General features: G+C 35.4%; 1 protein-coding gene across 1 annotated transcript; it reads left to right on the top strand.

Annotated features, from left to right (window-relative positions):
- The first annotated feature begins 5,644 nt into the window (after positions 1-5,644).
- Positions 5,645-9,814, top strand: LOC109096960 (SET and MYND domain-containing protein 4). The gene is given in 13 exon segments (XM_042755298.1): positions 5,645-5,708; positions 5,711-5,777; positions 5,974-6,118; positions 7,069-7,158; positions 7,286-7,409; positions 7,412-7,951; positions 7,954-8,235; positions 8,334-8,594; positions 8,681-8,853; positions 8,932-9,067; positions 9,152-9,268; positions 9,429-9,552; positions 9,649-9,814. Coding segments are annotated over 13 exon segments (2,274 nt in total). The 3' UTR covers positions 9,800-9,814.
- Positions 9,815-19,302: the final 9,488 nt, after the last annotated feature.

The following is a 19,302-nucleotide window of genomic DNA, read 5'->3' as shown; positions in this document are numbered from 1 at the left end:
TTTATAAAACATGATTATAGCATTGTGTCTTGTGCTTTTGATTTCTCCTGTCTGTAACAAAAAAAATGTCATTACAGAAAAACACAAAAGCATAAAAATAAATTAAAAAAACCACAAAGTAGTGCTTCTCACTTTACAATTTAAAAAAAAAAAAAATTGTTTACCGTGTCTGTGCCTTGTGATACTAGGCATCTGAATCTTATCACAGCTTTTAGTTCTCAGAGTATTTAAATGAGCACTGTGACTAACACACACACACACACAAGATGCAGAGGACATGCAGCAATGAGATGATAGGTTTAATTAACAAACAGCCAACTGAGTGTTAGTGAGAAGTTTACAAGCGAGGTGAATATTTGATGGAGTCTGACAGTCACGTGGATGGAGCGCCAGAAAGCCTCGTTCCAGCACAATGCAAACCTGTCTTATCAAAACACCACAGATGCGACAATAAACCAACGGAGAAGCCACAAGACAAAGGAGAGAGAAAGAGAGGGAGCAAAAAGGGCAGAAAAGAGAGTAAAAAGGGTTTGTGTAGAGGGAGACACTTCATATCCATCTCATTACAGTAAATGAGAAACACAAACAGCGAGTGTGAGGCGGACAGAGCTAATGAGCCCAGAGTGCCGAGGTAATTACATCAGAGACGACACTTCATCAGTAATACCGACCTGATCCCAGCCCTCTTCACACACACACAGTCTCGACACCTTATCTAGCAAACACACAATTAACGTCACATGCTGTAAACACACAAAAACAGTGAAAAACCAGAACTGAATCATTACTATAAGGAATGAAATGCTAGCATGATTCGAATTACTAAAGACTCATTTTGATTTCTTTAAACCAATGAAAAATAATGATAAAACAAGTTATATAAAGAGCTGATTACATAAAAATCTCTAGATGGAAAACATCGGCCTTACATAAACAGGTTTCTTCATCACAAATCTTTCAGATCTTTATTCCTAGAAAAGATGAGATGTTGCTCACTGAATAAGAAACAACACACTGATGTCACGGTCTTTACGTAGAACTTTATATATATATTGGTCAAAAGTTTGGAATAATTTTTTTTATTGTTTTTGAAAGAAGTCTAATAATTTTTGCATTTAAAAAATCAAATATACAGTAATATTGTGTGATATCATTACCATTTAAAATATCTTTTTTTTATATATACATTTTAAAAAGTAATTTATTCCTGTGATGGGCAAGCCGATTTTTTCAGCAGTTATTCCAGTCTCCAGTTTCACATGATGAAGTTGTTGAAAACAGTTTTTGTTGCTTCATATAAAGTTCAATGAACAGCATTTATTTGAAATCTTTTGGAATATATATAACAACGTTTACTGATCAATTTCGATCAAAGTGAATTTTGAAGAATCATTTTGCAAAAATAAATGTTCATTTCAATGTATCATGTTAAATGCATCTAATTTGTTATGATTAAATTCCAATACATCATTAATTTATAATAAAAAAAAGCTTTTTCACGCATCTTTTTTAAAAAAAAATCTATTTTATCTATTTCTTAAAATGCTAGGATTTTTTCAAGACAATTCATCCCACATACTGTTTGTGACTGGACAAGTATTCTGTCAAAACATTATCAATAAAGTATAATGTAGTGAAAGTCTAGGCCCGAGGAGTTCGGTTACATAAGCTCTTGTTATCCAAACCACCAAACTTTAATGTGAGCATTACTAACTTGTTTTGCAGCTCAAATGAACTTCAAGCAGATGCTCTTTTTGCATTCAGTCAACCAGAAGATCATTTTTTTCCAGCCCTGATCCAGTGGAGCACATTCAAATTAATGAAGCTAAATTCATTAGGCACTAACAAATTTGTTGTGAAAATTATGGGAAGAAGCTTTTTAATATATCTTTTTACTTTTTCTCTTCAGTTCTCCCAAATGGTTTAATTTATTGACCACCGACCAATGCAACCAAAATTAAAAGTGAAACACAAGAGAGCTTTTTTTTTCAGGAGACAGATGTTCTCTATTGATCTTCATGACATACACACACACATAGATATACAATATACACACAACAACAGCGACACATGCACTACCACAGACAACACTGGGAAGATGCCAAAGTCTGTCAGTGGATATGACACGCACACAGCGGCGGTCTCTCTCGGTTAAGGCGATCAGACGTGAGGGCATGGAAGGCTTCTCACTCTAAATCAGCAGTTGTCTTCTTAGATTCTTGTCTAGATATATTTTATAAATAATGTTGTTCCAAGAGTGGATATGAATGCTGTCTATTATGTTATAAGCAGCTGTTCAAGGATTACATTTACATCACATTCGATCACTTGCCAGACACTTTACAAAGCGTTTTACAATGCATTTGAAGTATACAACTATACCTGGTAATCAAACCCATGGTTTTACTGTAGTAAACTGTGTATGCATAATCACACAGTCCTATATATACACTCAAAAGAAGCTTATTCAGATTCAGGAGAAGATCAGAACAATAGATACACTTTTACAAACACTAAAGGTTGCCCAAACTAGTTTATCCTACCATGTAAATAAGCAAAAGTTAATTTTATTGATCATAGAATCGTGAAAAAAAATCCATTAAGATATTAAGCCGCATAGCTATTTTCAAAATCGATAAGAAGAAAATGTTTCTTGAGCACCAATTCAGCATATTAGAATAATTTCTTAAAGATCATGTGGCACTTTAGAATTGAATAATGGCTTCTGTAAATTCAACTTTTCACGTTAGGAATAAATTATATTTTTAATATTCAAACAGAAAAAGCATTATTTTAAATTGCAATAATATTTTACAATTTCAAATGTAGCTTCTATCTTGCAATTTAACTTCATAAAGTATCTCTCAATCTGCATTCATCCCAAAATTATAAATCATTTATATCTCACAATGTGACTGCTATTCTTCATTTAAAATTCATCTTATAATTACCTGTTTGCATCATGAAAGATATCTATATTTATAAAGGTCTAAAATGATTTAAAGTTCAGTTGTACTAAATACAATGAGATCACAGGCTTACTGTGTGTACCTACTGAAACAAAAGACAAATGTAAATGTTCCTCTGACCTCAGTGGGCCGTGAAGCTTAACTGAGCAAACTGGCTTTCACAACCCAGCAAATGAAACCAAACAGTCTGTTTGGACAGAAACATGGATCAAAACTTCATTATCCCATGGCTGAACCAAATCTCACAAGACATACACAATAAAAACACAGGGAAGCCGAGCCACGGTGTCTCGACTGGTGGTGTGTGTGGCTTTGTATTAGAAATGAGTGTGTATGAAAGGGGGGAGAGAGGTTTGGCGTGTATCTCCACACAAACTAGAAATGTTTGTTCAGCTGTTTAAACACATTATGGTTCTTGGCTCTGATTAAAAATGAGATCTTTCAACCCCTAATTCTGTGCATAGACTGCATACACCAACTAAAAGCCATTCAATTACGTGATAGTACAACATTGTTATGCTCTGCAGGGTGCTGTTCATGTCTGTTTGCTGGTGTTATTCCAGCAGGCATTGGAAAATAATAAAAAATTGACTGGAGAAACTTAAATGATCATTTATTGTTAGGGTTTATATAATTAATTTCTCGCCATTTTCTACAATAGAAGCCCTACTGCGGCTACTACAGGTACAGTACGTTTTAGTGAATCAAACGCATACTGCACAACACAGTGTCTTCTGATATCGTACATTAAACTTAACAGTAAAGTTAATTTATGAACTGACTTATATTTAGAAAACTGAAGTGACTGCAAAGTAAATGAAGACTTATTAGTCATGCATTGTAAATTAAAGAAAACTCTTTAGAAAGATGGTAATATCAGAAAGCACTATGTTCTTGGAAAACATTCCGTCCACAGGCAACAACAAAGACAAGATGCGAGAAGTGCCCTAGATCACAAGGTGCATTAAAAGCATCTACTGAAACACGATTATGAGACACAACAGAAGAACTTAAAGCTCTTATATAGAGCAACAAACACATGTGTGATAAGCACCATCCCTCAGGACCTCACTGAAGCAGCTGCTTTCCAAATACAAGACAACATTAATATTCATATGCAGACACAGTGACACTTCATGAAAGCAAGTTATGACAAAGTTAAATAATTTTCATTTATAATTAAGATTAATATAAGCCTATCTTCTGATAATGGTGCCAAAGATACCATCAAGCTCAGTCAAAGCTGTATGACGTTTTGTGTTGAGATGGAAAAAAAAAATAAACAGTGGCATAATCTATCTAAAATCTCTCTATATAGTAATAAATAAATAAATAAATTAGAAATGATCACAGATGAAGGAAGCAGTAGTGCTTTTTTCACTCTCTCTCTCTCTCTCTCTCTTTCCTTTTTCTTCGGAGTATAATTTCTCACAACAAACCAAACAACAGACAAATTAGCCTGCAAAATCCTATAAATCCTTATGATGGAGATTCAGACTTTTAATACAAATTCCTGGGACACTGAATAAACACTATTTATAATAATGTAATGGACAAAATCTAATTTTCAGTGGAGAATCTGCATTAGTCCTAATCTGAAAGCATTGTCTCTGTTGACAGAACTGACTCTCTTAACAAACCCTATTTCCTACTGGAGATAATAGCTAACAAAGTCTCTAGAGAGCTTGACCAGCAGAAGAGATATTAATGGGAACAAAATGCGTGGCGACAACTGAGGGACACAATGCACTTTTCTTTTCTTTTTTAAAGAAGATTGTAACGTGGAACAATATCGCCACCTATTGGGAAAAATTAATGCACCATCCATCCTAGTGATTCTCACAGCATTTTCGCTTTTAAATAGACGTCTGTGTTGATGAAAAAAGCAAAACAAGTTATCGTCGCTACATGAATGCTATTTCCAAAAGAGAATTCCTAACATATTAATAATATATTAAAATATGTGCGTAAAAAAATTTATTTAATATAAATAATGAAATAAAAGTATCTTATTTTCTATATTTTCAAAAATATTAATGTAAATTTGAGATTACTTCATGGCAATTTTTTTTTTCATTTTGTCTTTATTTTTCAGGATTTTAATATAATTTAAATTTATATTTAAATTATACATTTAATATAATAATTAATTTCATCACAAATTAATGCACACAAATTAATGTATTTTAAAACATCTAACATGAAATTTGCTTTCAACAAAGGGGGGCTGGAAGGGGCCTCAACAAAGTGCAGTATTTAAGTATTAAAACTAATAAAATTATTATTAATATATTAAAATAAGCTTATTTTAATTCAAAATAAAATGCTAAAACGCCCCCTTAATAACGTTTATTATTATTATTATTATTATTATTATTATTATCATCATCATCATCATCATTATTATTGATGAAAATACATCTAAATTAATTGTTTAATAAATATAATCAATACTTCCAGCTTCAGAGCTTTGGAGTCAAAAAAAAAAAAAAGTTAAGAATAGGCCTATCATAAATATATATATGCGTTAAGTAGGCCTACGAGTACAGGGCCTGTATTTTGAAGATTGATAAAAGTTTCAACAGGAAGTCCCTTTACTGCAACGAAATCAAAAGTGTTTGACACAGCTTCGTGCCTTTTATTTGTGGGGTTATAGATCACTGAGCGGATTTTGAATGGATCTGCCCTGTCCAGAGTGGGTTCGGTATGTCGAGCAGAAATGGACGGAACTGAAACCTGAACAACTGAGCGCTTCTGCTGTCTGACAGATATAGATGCCATATTCAACTACGGGCTTTCATTAATACGGTCAGCACTGAGGCGCTTGAATTAGTTAGATAAAGTGATTAATACTAAACTACTTTTTTAATGTCATTGCTGCACTAGTTGTTATTAGTTATTCAATTGGAGTGCCAACAATCTACAAATGGTTCAAATATTAGCTATACGTTTCCAAATAAAAATAAATATTCTACCTACCTTTTATCCTTTGTCCATATTTTAGCCCAGAAGATATCAACGTCTTTTCTAAAATTTCTGAGAAGTACTCCGTACAAAAGTCTCCCGAGAGGGCCTCTGAATTTAGACAGCAGGGAAACCTCAGCTTCAAAGTGAGGGATTATACAACCGCAGCATTGTATTATTCCAAGGTAAGGAAAAGACGCGATCTAAAACACCTGCTTCATATACTTAAGTAAAGGTAATGTGTGTACAAGGTTTAACTTTTTTCGTCTTATTTTTGTGTGGTTAAAACATTTTCCCTTATTGCTGCTTCACACGCATAACTGCGTTAACTTCCACGAAAACTTTTTCTTTGTTGCACTATTCCGCGCCATTGCTCTATTTATGCAAGTAGCCAAACATAGCGTCCGTGGCTTAACCAATGACGTGAGTTTGGAGAGGGGTTATGTTCTTGTCTGACCAATGACAAATGGGGGCGGTTAGAACTTAGGAAACCTGTTTGATAGCAGTCTTTTTGTGGCTTTTTAAAGGGGGGCTACAATGGTGTTTCGTGTGTTCAGAGTTGTTCACAGTGTTAAAGAGATGGATTCTCATGCTAAACATGGCCAAAGTTTTAAAAGTTTTTTTTTTTTTTTGCAATTTGAAATTATAGCTGTTTTATATATAGTAGCTATATATTAAATAAGTTTGGATTTTGTATCTGAAGTCTCCCTGTTCATTCACAATGCAAATGTAAACCGTTATTTATTTAAAATCTGGATTTTTTCCCCAGCTTATTAAAAGTTTGAGTGATTTACATTGATTTTCATTGCTTTGGCAAACAGATCAGCATACAGACCTCAAAATATGTACGCCTGTTATAAATGTCAAAGTGCATGTCAAATATAAATATAAAAGGTTCCTGCTTTGTAAGGAATGCATTAGAAACATGGGAGGAACAGAATCTAGCCAATCCATCTTTTGGAATCTGTTGTGGAGGCACAATGACTTGTGAATTTGTGAAGTTAATCATTGTGGATAAACGTTTTATGCTAGTTCGAGCTCAGTGTTTGCATTACACTAATAATGGTTTGGATTTCAAATGGCAGGTGGTACTGTGACCATAATATATTCCCACTCTCTCTGTTTGATGTTTCAGGGTGTTTGCCATGCTGACAAGAATACAGAAGAGCTTTCACTGTGCTATGCTAACCGTTCTGCTGCCCTCTTTTACCATGGCCTCTACAAAGTAAGAGTCTGTCTTATGCATCACAAAACATTATTTTTTTTTACCATTCAAATAAGAACATGCCACCTTGTTTAATGCACAGCTGACACATCTATATGAGTTTAAGTGATTATCTCCTTTTTTCCAGGAATGTCTTGAGGACATCCGGCGCTCTTTGGAGGCTGGTTACCCAAGCCATTTGCAGGACAAGCTGAGAGCTAGACAGACCGCATGCCTGAGCCAGCTTAAAAAACCTGAAATATCCAACGCACCACAAATAATCAAACACCACCATGCCAGAAAAGCAGAAACACTAGGAGTTGTATTTCACCTGGTGTGTCTGTTTACTTTAGCCCCGAGAAAGGTCGTCACATATTAGCCATGGAAAATAAGACAGCTGGTGAGGTCGTTCTGGAGGACGAGGCTTTCTGTTGCGTACTTATACCAGGAAACAAACTCAATACAGTGACTAATAAGGGAGGAAAGACGTTTAATACTGAAGACCGATACTGTCACCACTGCCTGAGCCAATCACTGAGCTTTGTGCCATGTCCAAACTGCAGTTACGTTCGGTTCTGTGGAGAAAGCTGTCAAAAGGACGCTTGGCAGCACTGGCACCAATGGGAGTGCCATATTGGAGCAGATCTTTTGGCCATTGGGGTTTTGGGACATCTTGCACTAAGAGTGGCCCTGAAAGCTGGACAAAACGAGGTCAAAAGGGTGAAAAAAAGCACTTCAGAAGAAGACCATGTGACATGTAGCTCTTATAAAAGTGATTTGCCAGTCAAGTTGAGTCTTGGAGATCCCTGTGGAGAAATTTCGACTGTTATCATGGCAACTCGTACATGGGCATCTACAGCCTTTTACCACATGTGGCACAACACTCACCCAGCTCACGCTTCTTATTAGTGATTACCATGGCAATGCTTTATAGGAGACTGCAGGGTGGACCCCCACCGGACATGTGGGCATCTTGCGAGAACAAAGGAGTTAGTGGAACTTGGGAGCCTGAGATGAGTATGTTGGGAGCCACAGCTCTGAGACACATGATGCAGCTTTGGTGTAACGCTCAAGCAGTCACTGCTGTTATGGTCAAAGGTTCGACAGAACTCATGCTTTAACACAAACTGCAATTTAATACATTTGATTATTGAATTTTCATGATTGTTGATAATTTTTTTTCTCAATTCTTACAGAAGAAAGTGGCATGGCTGTTCAGTCCAGTAGTGAAATCCGCATTGCCACAGCAATTTTTCCTGTTCTCAGCCTGCTTAACCACTCCTGCAGTCCAAACACAAACATCTCCTTCACCACAGGCTTTCAAACTGACCCACTCAATCAGTTCGTTTGTTCTGAAGGTCACGTTGACCATCCCAAGACCTCTTGCAGTGGTGTGACAGTCACTGTACGTGCTTCAAAAGATCTTACTCCAGGACAGGAGATTCTGCACTGTTATGGTAATATGTGATCTTAGGAATTCCGTTTTTGTTTGGTTGGGGGTTCATCCGGAAACAGCTGTCTTAATAAATGTCATTCTTCACAGGTCCTCACTGTAGCAGAATGGAGGTGAATGAACGTCAGCGCCTCCTGCTGGAGCAGTACTACTTCCACTGTAACTGTCAAGCCTGTCAAAGTGACCTATCAGAAGGAAGCCAGAAAGCAACAGAAAACGCAGCACCAGGGCTGAAGTGTGTAAAATGTGGAAAGCCTCTATGGGTAAACACTTGCAGAAAAGCATAACTGATCATTTAGGTGGTTCATTGTATGTATCTTAATGTATGCTGTACATTTCAGTCCCATATGGATGGGTACAAGTGCTCTTGGCCGTCCTGTGATCATCAGATCACCAGTGCTGATGTGCAGAACAAACTAAAGGGTTTACAGTGTCTATTGGATAAGGCATTTCATCTCATAGAGCAACACAGATTAGGTGCAGCCTCAATATGAAATCACAATCTTTTTTTAATATTTGCGAAATATCCATAAGTATACATAATGTTTCCATGTATTACAGACGAGGCCCTAAAAATCCTAAAATCAGCTTCTTCTGAGGCAAACAGCATCCTAACAGAGATTCACCCTCTCCAAGGAGAGCTAGCAGATGCAACAGCTCGTGTGTACGCCACCACCGGTGAGAATAACAGCCTGATGTAAATTGTACCTTTATGACAATGTAAGATATGTAAATGTTGTATAGCAGTGCTACGTTGCCTTTCTGAATAATTAAATAAGTAACATCTAAATTCATACAAGGAAAATGTGTAGTATTGTTATTATTATTTTTCTAACAGGTGAATGGAGTCTGGCTGCATCCAACCTTAAGCGTAGCATTGTTGCCATTCAGGCCCAATTCGGAGAGGACAGCATTGAGCTGGGACGACAGCTTTTTAAACTAGCACAGCTACATTTCAACGGGTAAGAGCTCAATGTGTCAAACTCTCTGATGAGACTTCCTATACTTTATGATCAAAACCAGTCTCCTCACCTCAGCATCACTTTTTCCTTTGACAGCGGAGACTGTGGTGCGGCTCTCTCTGTGATTCCCAGGGCCCATAAGCTCCTCTCTCTCCACTGTGGCCCTCACTGTGAAGAACTACAGGAACTGTGTGAAATGGAGCGGTGTCTGCAAGGGGACTGCTGTGAAATAACATCTAAAAACTGAATGATATTTTCAGCAAACATACTTTCAAAGCCTGCTTTTCAGATTTCAGTATTAAAAGTTATAATCAACAATGTGATGTGCTAGTTTTTATTGGAGTTCTTGGTGCACCAGCTATTATTGCTACTTCTTTACATATAGATTGATTGATTGATTGAAGAAATAAAAAACTTCTGGGTGTAGAAATGTATAATAATAAATTATATGATTTAAATATTTACATAATTTTAATATATATAATACATATTTTTTTATGAATATTACATAATTGTAAAATGTATTAATCTAAAAGTAGAAAAGTAAACCTAAAGATGTAAATACCAGGTGCTGGTCATATAATTAGAATATCATCATATAGTTGATTCATTTCACTAATTCCATTCAAAAAGTGAAAACTTGTATATTATATACATTCATTACACACAGACATATATTTCAGATGTTTATTTCTTTAATTTTGATGATTATAACTGACAACTAAGGAAAATCCCAAATTCAGTACCTCAGAAAATTAGAATATTGTGGAAAGGTTCAATATTGAAGACACCTGTTGCCACACTCTAATCAGCTAATTAACTCAAAACACCTGCAAAGGCCTTTAAATGGTCTCTCAGTCCAGTTCTGTAGGCTACACAATCATGGGGAAGACTGCTGACTTGACAGTTGTCCAAAAGACGACCACTGACACCTTGCACATGGAGGGCAAGACACAAAAGGTCAATGCAAAAGAGGCTGGCTGTTCACAGAGCTCTGTGTCCAAGCACATTAATAGAGAGGCGAAGGGAAGGAAAAAAATATGGTAGGAAAAAACTGTACAAGCAATAGGGATAACCGCACTCTGGAGAGGATTGTGAAACAAAACCCATTCAAAAATGTGGGGGACATTCACAAAGAGTGGACTGCAGCTGGAGTCAGTGCTTCAAGAACCACTGCACACAGTCGTATGCAAGACATTGGTTTCAGCTTTCGCATTCCTTGTGTCAAGCCACTCTTGAACAACAGACAGCATCAGAAGTGTCTCGCCTGGGCTAAAGACAAAAAGGACTGGACTGCTGCTGAGTGGTCCAAAGTTATGGTTCTCTGATGTAAATTTTGCATTTCCTTTGGAAATCAGGGTCCCAGAGTCTGGCGGGAAGGAGAGGAGAGGCACACAATCCACGTTTGTTTGGGGTATAGTGTAAAGTTTCCACAGTCAGTGATGGTTTGGGGTGCCTTGTCATCTGCTGGTGTTGGTCCACTGTGTTTTCTGAGGTCCAAGTTCGAGGTAGCCATATACCAGGAAGTTTTAGAGCACTTCATGCTTCCTGCTGCTGACCAACTTTATGGAGATGCAGATTTCATTTTCAAACAGGACTTGGCACCTGCACACACTGCCAAAGCTACCAGTACCTGGTTTAAGGACCATGGTATCCCTGTTCTTAATTGGCCAGCAAACTCCCCTGACCTTAACCCCATAGAAAATCTATGGGGTATTGTGAAGAGGAAGATGCGATATGCCAGACCCAAGAATGCAGAAGAGCTGAAGGCCACTATCAGAGCAACCTGGGCTCTCATAACACCTGAGCAGTGCCACAGACTAAACGACTCCATGCCACGCCGCATTGCTGCAGTAATTCATGCAAAAGGAGCCCCAACTAAGTATTGAGTGCTGTACATGCTCATACTTTTCATGTTCATACTTTTCAGTTGGCCAAGATTTCTAAAAATCCTTTCTTTGTATTGGTCTTAAGTAATATTCTAATTTTCTGAGATACTGAATTCGGGATTTTCCTTAGTTGTCAGTTATAACCATCAAAATTAAAAGAAATAAACATTTGAAATATATCAGTCTGTGTGTGATGAATGAATATAATATACAAGTTTCACTTTTTGAATGGAATTAGTGAAATAAATCAACTTTTTGATGATATTCTAATTATATGACCCAGCCACCTGTATAAAAGTAATTCAAAAATGGCCCAGTTGGGCCTAGTGAAAATATCAATATTGGCAAAAAAATCTTTCATTAATCTGTCATTATTATTCTGAAGCACAAATGATGCAGGGCACATTTTAGCATGAAAGATTTATACTTTGGTTTGGAGGTTGTTCAAATCACAATTTCCGTATGAACAACAGTAATAAGTAGCTTGCAAACACCATAAATTTAAGCCTGATTTCAGTACCTTTCATACCTCTAGATGGCAGTCTTTAACAACGAGGGAAACACATCCATGCATATGAGACATATTGTAAAGTGCATGACACAACTTTGTGTCAAAAAGACCTAATGCATCACTTTTTAGGCTATGATTGTTACTCCCATATTCCAGTTTAGCCTGTTATTTGGGCATTATTAAAAGCTACTTGTAATGCATACTGTACCATTATTTCATAATATCCCTCAAGAAGAAACACTTAAAAGAAAAAGTAGAATCCTGCGCTCTTGCATATTTAATGTGCTTCAGTACATGAAGGAGAACCTCTTTAAAATATTTAGTTCATCATATTGCTGTCGGCCTATACAGTGGGATCCCTTGAAGTCAGATGTTCTAGAAGAAAATGTATCACCAAACTCCCATTCACTAACACAAAACGGTCATACATTTAAGAACAATGGTTGTAAATGAGATATAAGGGCTTAAACAAATTAATCTTCGCTCACTTCCACTCATCTCTTTACATTGGTTCAATAATCCATAAAGCCAATGATGCCACTGACATTTTATGTTGCTAATGGACTCCCACACAATTAGAGTGTAGCCCATGGGACGATCTTTGTGCCCGCAAGAAATTAAACCAGCTTCTCTGTACTTCTTCAAAAATAATAACAACTGGTAAAGGGGAACACAAGCCAGTGGATATAGCAGTTTCATCAGTCTTGCAACCACTGGCCTTTGTGAGGTTTTTGGATATGCTGTTTATTCCAATGGTTGGTTTGAGCCTCTGGTCAAGGTTCTTGCGTCGGTAAATCTGCAGGGGATAATGTGATTATATATCTCAGGAGAGCAGGCACTATGTGTGTGTATTTGTGCGACCTCATGTTGACATTCAGGGCCGTTCAGACTCACAACAGGCAGATAATCAGCCTGGCTGGATATGTGACCTCCATGTAAGAAATAACTTTTTATGCTTAAGGGCATGTTCATGATATTTTTATGGAATGAGATTAACATTTAATACCTTGGGAGATTAATCATAATCTTAAAGGGCTTATCTGAAGTTGCTTATCAATACATTAAATAAGAATCAAATACTGCTGTGATACATGGGGATATATATCATCATCCGATTATGGGTCAGTGACATCGGTGTGACATCATACTCTTTTTTCGGAATCTATTAATTTAATATTTAAAAATGCAGTTTATACAAACAGTTACTTGAAAATACTTCTATAATGAATTAATTCAAATCAGATATTATTTTCATAATTGCTGACGAATAATTTTAGCAATCTACATATAGGAATGTGATTACATACAACTAAAATTTGGGTTATAATTATTAATGAATTACTATTAATTTAATATTTTAAAATTGCAGCTTGTGCAGACAATGACATAAAATACACTTTTTCTATGATAAATTGAGTTGATTGATTGATTGATTGATTGATTGATTGATTGATTGATTGATTGATTGAATTCATGAATGAATTGATTCATTTTGATATTTTTGAGGCTTAAAGTAAAAATGTCAAGGTGATAACAGTCCTGAGACCAGTCCAAAAAGTCTTGAGAAAAATCATTTTAGCATTATTATTTATTTTAAAAAATAGTTTTATTAATAAGTGGAATTAACATATGAAAAAACCAATGTGTCAGTTTTAATATAAAGGTTTTAAAAATATTAAAACATTATACAATCAGTATTATATATATATCTATATATCTATAGATAGATAGATATAGATATAGATATAGATATAGATATAGATATAGATAGATAGATAACACTTGTTGTGTTCCCATTCTGTAAAGGAACACTCATTTGTCATATGACATCTTTGTCTAAATCAGGGGTGTCAAACGTGGTCGCTGTGATTTTGCCAAGTAAGACATGTTCAAGGATGTTGTTCCAGGAACATGTTGTACTTGGTGAAATCATGCTCACCGTCAAATGTATAGGTTATAGCCTATTAGTCACAATGCTCTCTGTTTATCTCTGTATCAGCAAGAAAAAGTTTTTAACATAGCCAAAGTAAGACCAATTGTGCATCTCTGAGCAGCACTGTGTATTTTGTTACTGAATGAATCTGTGTTTTTGAACAAATCATTTAAGTCAATTATTCAATGGCCTATTCATAAAGACAATCACTAGCTTAGTTTTTTAAACGAATCAGCTGTTTCGAATGAATGAGTCAATAGATAACTCATTAAGACAGAGACTTGCTGCCACCTACTGGCGGCTTTGGTGTCATATTGTCATAGTGTCCATGACAGGCTTAAACCAACCAAGGTGCTATCTCAAAAACTCTGATATGGTAATCACTATATATATATAGTGTGTGTGTGTGTGTGTGTGTGTGTGTGTGTGTGTGTGTGTGTGTGTGTGTGTGTATATATATGTAAGACATTTTTGTGTCCATATTGCACACCCCTAAAAGAACCTAGCATCATCAAAAAAAAGTTTTCCTAGATTTTTTTTCCTAGATTGTAGTTAATATTACTGTAATTGTGAACAAACTAGGGGTTTAACAAAAGGTAATTTGGCCCTGCACAAGGGGGCATTTTCTCCCATCCAGCCCTCAGCCTTATATGAGTTTGACCCCCCCACATGGATTAAAGCCCAACTGTACAATGCACAGTGTGTCCCAGTATGCAATGCTTACTGCACAAGTCAACAAAAAATCATCTACAGCAGCCTCAAGCTTATTTTGACACCCTAGCCACACTTAAAAATTTACGAATTTCATTGCATTAGATGGCAAAATATAAAACCAAGTGGGAATAAATGATGCTAGATGCTTTTCTCAGAAAATAAAAAATCACTTTCTGAACCATTTTTGCAATGATAGTTTAATAATAATAATAATAATAAAATGACAGTTTAATTATTAATTTATTTATTCTGTGCTGATTGTTGGGGGGGAAATTGCCCCAATGATTTTTAAGAAGTATGTACTTTTATTTTCTTTCGTGTTTTATTTACATAATTATTCTGCACTGATTTTAGGAGGAATTTTCCAGAATGGATTTAAACATGGTAATGTGTTAAACAGATCTGAATTCTACACTTAGCTATTGGGTTGCTTTCAGTCTCAAATGCCAACTTGGTCTTTTATTTATCGGATTAGCTATCTGTTCAGTAAAAATGCATGAAGTAATCAAGCATATTATACTCCTAACTTAAACGACCACAAAGTGTCCAGATATTTCTGTTTTTATTTTCTGAATCTATAAATATACATATATATATATATATATATAGATAGATAGATAGATAGATAGATAGATAGATAGATAGATAGATGTAGCAGTGTGTGTGTGTGTGTGTTTGTGTGTGATGTGTGTGTGTGTGTGTGTGTGTGTGTGTGTGTGTGTGGGGATCATTCTAAATATAGGTTAAATATAATTAATAGTTTGTTGATGCAAATGTATACTTCTTTAAAAAGCCTATTGGTTTGATATTTTATTGTTTTATGCGTTAAAATTTCTAACATTTTAGGAGTGCTTAAGTGTTCAAATACTTTTCGGGACCATAAATGCTTCTTAGCTTCTGTTAATAACAAAAAGGCATCTACCACGTCTCTTATAGATCATTGGCACATCCTGCTGTGTGTCTGGCCTGTGTTCATGCATGTAAGAGTCATTTGGCAATTTTCCACAGATGGTTTCCACCACGTAATTCCATCAGGTAACCAGAACTGATTATGTTGAACTGTCTTGCATGCAGGTTTTTCAATGATATCTAGACTCATGAAAGAGTCGATCTCAATGGCTGAGAGGAACTTTTCATTCTGACCGACAGCGGAGATGTGGGAGAGATGTCAGATTTGTGTGTGTAAGAGCGTGTGTTTTGCTGATGTCAGTGTCTCAAACTGTCAGCAGAGCTGCTGGGGAGCTGAGTAAGCTGTCCCACCCACTACAACACTCAGCTGTCAATTAAACACAACAATTTATAAGCCAAAGTCATGACAGGCAGGCAGCGAGAGTGAGAGGGGCAGTCCCAACGTATTTTTCATAGGAACACTGACTTCAGAAAATAGGATCAAACTATTAAGATGTTTGCAAATGGCTAACAGAACCCTCATGAATCATATACAGAATATAACAAGCAGAATCTGAAAATGCTGTGAACATTTACTTAACCTTCATGTGGATATCATGTAAATGATAACAGAACTCATTTTGGGGTGAACTGCTACTTCAAGCAGGTTTCCATTTATGCTGAATTAACAGATATCGAATAACATGCTGTATATAACACAATCAATAACCATGATTATTATGCGCATCAGCTGAGGTTTCTGTATCCGGACCTGCAATGCCTTGGTCATTGAAACATAGACATATCTGTTGATGTCCATCACTGCAGCTGAGCGGAAGAAAGATTAATATTTGCTAATATATGAGCAGACATTGAAGAATGAGATTACTTAACAACAATATAGACTAGTGTGTGTGTGTGTACTGCTGGTCAAAAGTTTGGAATAATTCTTTTTTTAAATGTTGTTTGAAATAAGTCGTTTTATGTTCATCAAGGCTGCTTTTATTGGATTAAAAATACAATAAAAAGAGTAATATTGTGAAATAATGTTTCAAATTCAAAAAAACTGTTATGTTTTAAAATGAAATTTTTTCTTGTTGGCAAAGCTGAATTTTCAGCATTATTACTCGAGTCTTCAGTGTCACATGATCCTTCAGATATCATTCTGATATGCTGATTTGCTGCTCAAAAAATGTATTAACCTTATTATTATCTTTATATGTTGAATACAGTTGCTTAATATTTTTGTTGGAAACCGTGATAAACAACCATTCAAAAGTTATAAGACAAAAAACAAAAAATGAATTAATACTTTTAATTTGCAATAAATTTATCAAAAGTGACAAAAAAGGCATTTATATTATAACAAAAGATTATTTGGTCCCACAAAATATTAAGTGGCCTTGACTACTACGTACTTGCATTTAACATTAATAATTTGGTACAATGCACTTATTGTGTTCATAAATGTTTTTACGTTGTACTTATATTTTTAAAAAATAATACCTGCATTTAAATAAATCTGTTATTAATTTCTGTAATTACATTTGTAATTACACTGTTGACCCATCCCTTACACCTTAACCCACCCTTAAATCTACCCATACCACCAAACCTGTCCCTAACCTTACCCATATCCCACCTCAATAGCAGCAAAAGTGTTTTGCAATACAATATGAACACAAAAAGTACACTGTACTTATTTTTTATGTAAGTACATTGTAGTTAAGGCAACTTAATAAAGTTGGACCGATTATTTAAAAAAGATGCTATTTTGAAATTTTTTCAACTTATCAAACAATCCTAAAACGTATTTTCCATAAAATATTAAGCTGCCAAAAACATTTTCAACTTGATAAGAAGAACCATTACTGATAATTTAGTACCACATAATAACTGAGAGGCAAATCAGCATATTAAAATGATGTTAAGGGATCATTGTGACCCTGGAGGCTTGGAGGAATGGCTTCTGAAAATTCAGCTTTGTATCACAGAAATTACATTTTTAAAATAAATAGAAACTAGTTTTCAGTTTTTATACTTTTCAGTTGTTATATCAATTTACAATATTACTGATTTGACTGTTTTTACTAAATCATTTTGCAATTATAATTATTAAAAAACGCAGTAATAGGATATCCATGCCATGCAGAGGTGCTAAATATTTACACACATTGTTCATTACACTATCTTTGACCTTATTTTTCGCCATCTTTTTTTAGCAAGCTCAGTGACACATAATGGCCTGATAAAGCAGTTTTAATCTCCTCTCCATGTTCATAATAAAGTCTTCATTACTCTCCTCATTAGAGTCATTATTTTAATGTATGAGCCAACTCACTAATTGAAGGGTCCTCAGGGCCATTAAAGGGTGAATCAAGCTACATTTTTCCAGCCAAAATTGGAGGCTGGTAAGCTTGAGCAGAGACAGATTTGATTAAGGTTTCAGTGTTGATAATAAGCTCCATCTATCTACTGTATCTATCTATCTATCTATTTATCCTCATCCAAAAAAAAAAAAAAAAAAAAAAAAAAAAAAACAATGAGATGCTGCTCATATTTATTTGTCAAGATTAAATGCAGCTCTCTCCAGCTCTATATAGCACATTGAGCTATATTAACCAACTCCCTGTGCAAGAGACCAAGTCAGCAGAAAAGAATGAAAGAGAGAATTAGAGAGGGGGAAACTGAGTCAAGTTATTTGAAAGGTGATGTAATTTCAGCTGCAGTTTTTCTAAATTGGAAGTTGAGGAAGGACAAAGCAAATCCTCAGAAATACCATGTACACAGTCATCAGATCTCCTTTAACAGAAACGCAGGCAAACATAAAGTTTCATTTGGTCTGTTGTTTTTTTTGTTTTTTTGTTTTTTGTTTTTTGCGGCGACTAATGGATTATTTCACCTTTAGACAGGGTTCTCAGAAGCAGAGGTCATTATAGTTGGGTAAATTTATAAACTGAGTTTCAATGCTCCAATGGCAAAAGAAAAATACATGGTAGCATTTCTGACTTCAAGAAAGAAGTAAAAAAAAAAAAAAATATTTTAAAAAATTGATCCGTTCATTTAAAGAGAGAAAGACGTCAAATTGCCAGTAGTCCACTCCCTCAGAGCTGTTGGAATATAAACACTCATGCAGTAAGCATTAACTAGATTTCGTTAATAATTTAATGGCAAGCTAATAAAACACAAAGTAGTGTTATGAACAACATTTTTGAAAAATGAAAATATAAAAAATGTTGCTTAATAACCGTGGAAACACGTAATCACAGTCTGTGAAAGAGGTCCATTGTTTTAAACAATCTGGCCAATTTCATTATAGATTTCAGTACTTGTCCTCAAGAGATCATCATATTTGAAAACATAATCACTTTTTCAAATAGTTCCTGTGCACAGTAATGTTGGTGTAAATAATGTCTCTTCTCTTAATCTCTTTCCTGTTGAACAGGTGTCCTTTTTATTCAGGTGTAGTCCCTGAAGCTCTGTGATGGAGGAGGACACTTCTTCTCTGAGCAAACACGAGTTCTACACAGCCACACCATAAATAATCGAATTTGTGCGCAGACACTGCCCAGGCCACACATCAGTCCCACCAAGGCCACTCCCAGCTGTGGAAAGCAAGCTCCACTGTCTTCATCATCCAGGGAAAAACTATCAGACATGTAACGTTTTTGATTTTAGCCCTTTTCCTATTCTGTTTTCTAGTTGAAATGGTTAAAAAATATATATATAATTTGCTCTATCGTCACAATAGTACTCACATTAATGCAAAGAAATCTAAACACAATCAGCCATTGGAATGACAGAAAATATGCAGT

Source organism: Cyprinus carpio, unplaced genomic scaffold, assembly GCF_018340385.1.
Source record: "Cyprinus carpio isolate SPL01 unplaced genomic scaffold, ASM1834038v1 S000006659, whole genome shotgun sequence".
NCBI classification, from domain to species: Eukaryota; Metazoa; Chordata; class Actinopteri; order Cypriniformes; family Cyprinidae; genus Cyprinus; species Cyprinus carpio.
The sequence above is the reverse complement of the archived record's forward strand: the minus strand, read 5'-3'. Positions and strand labels throughout refer to the sequence as shown.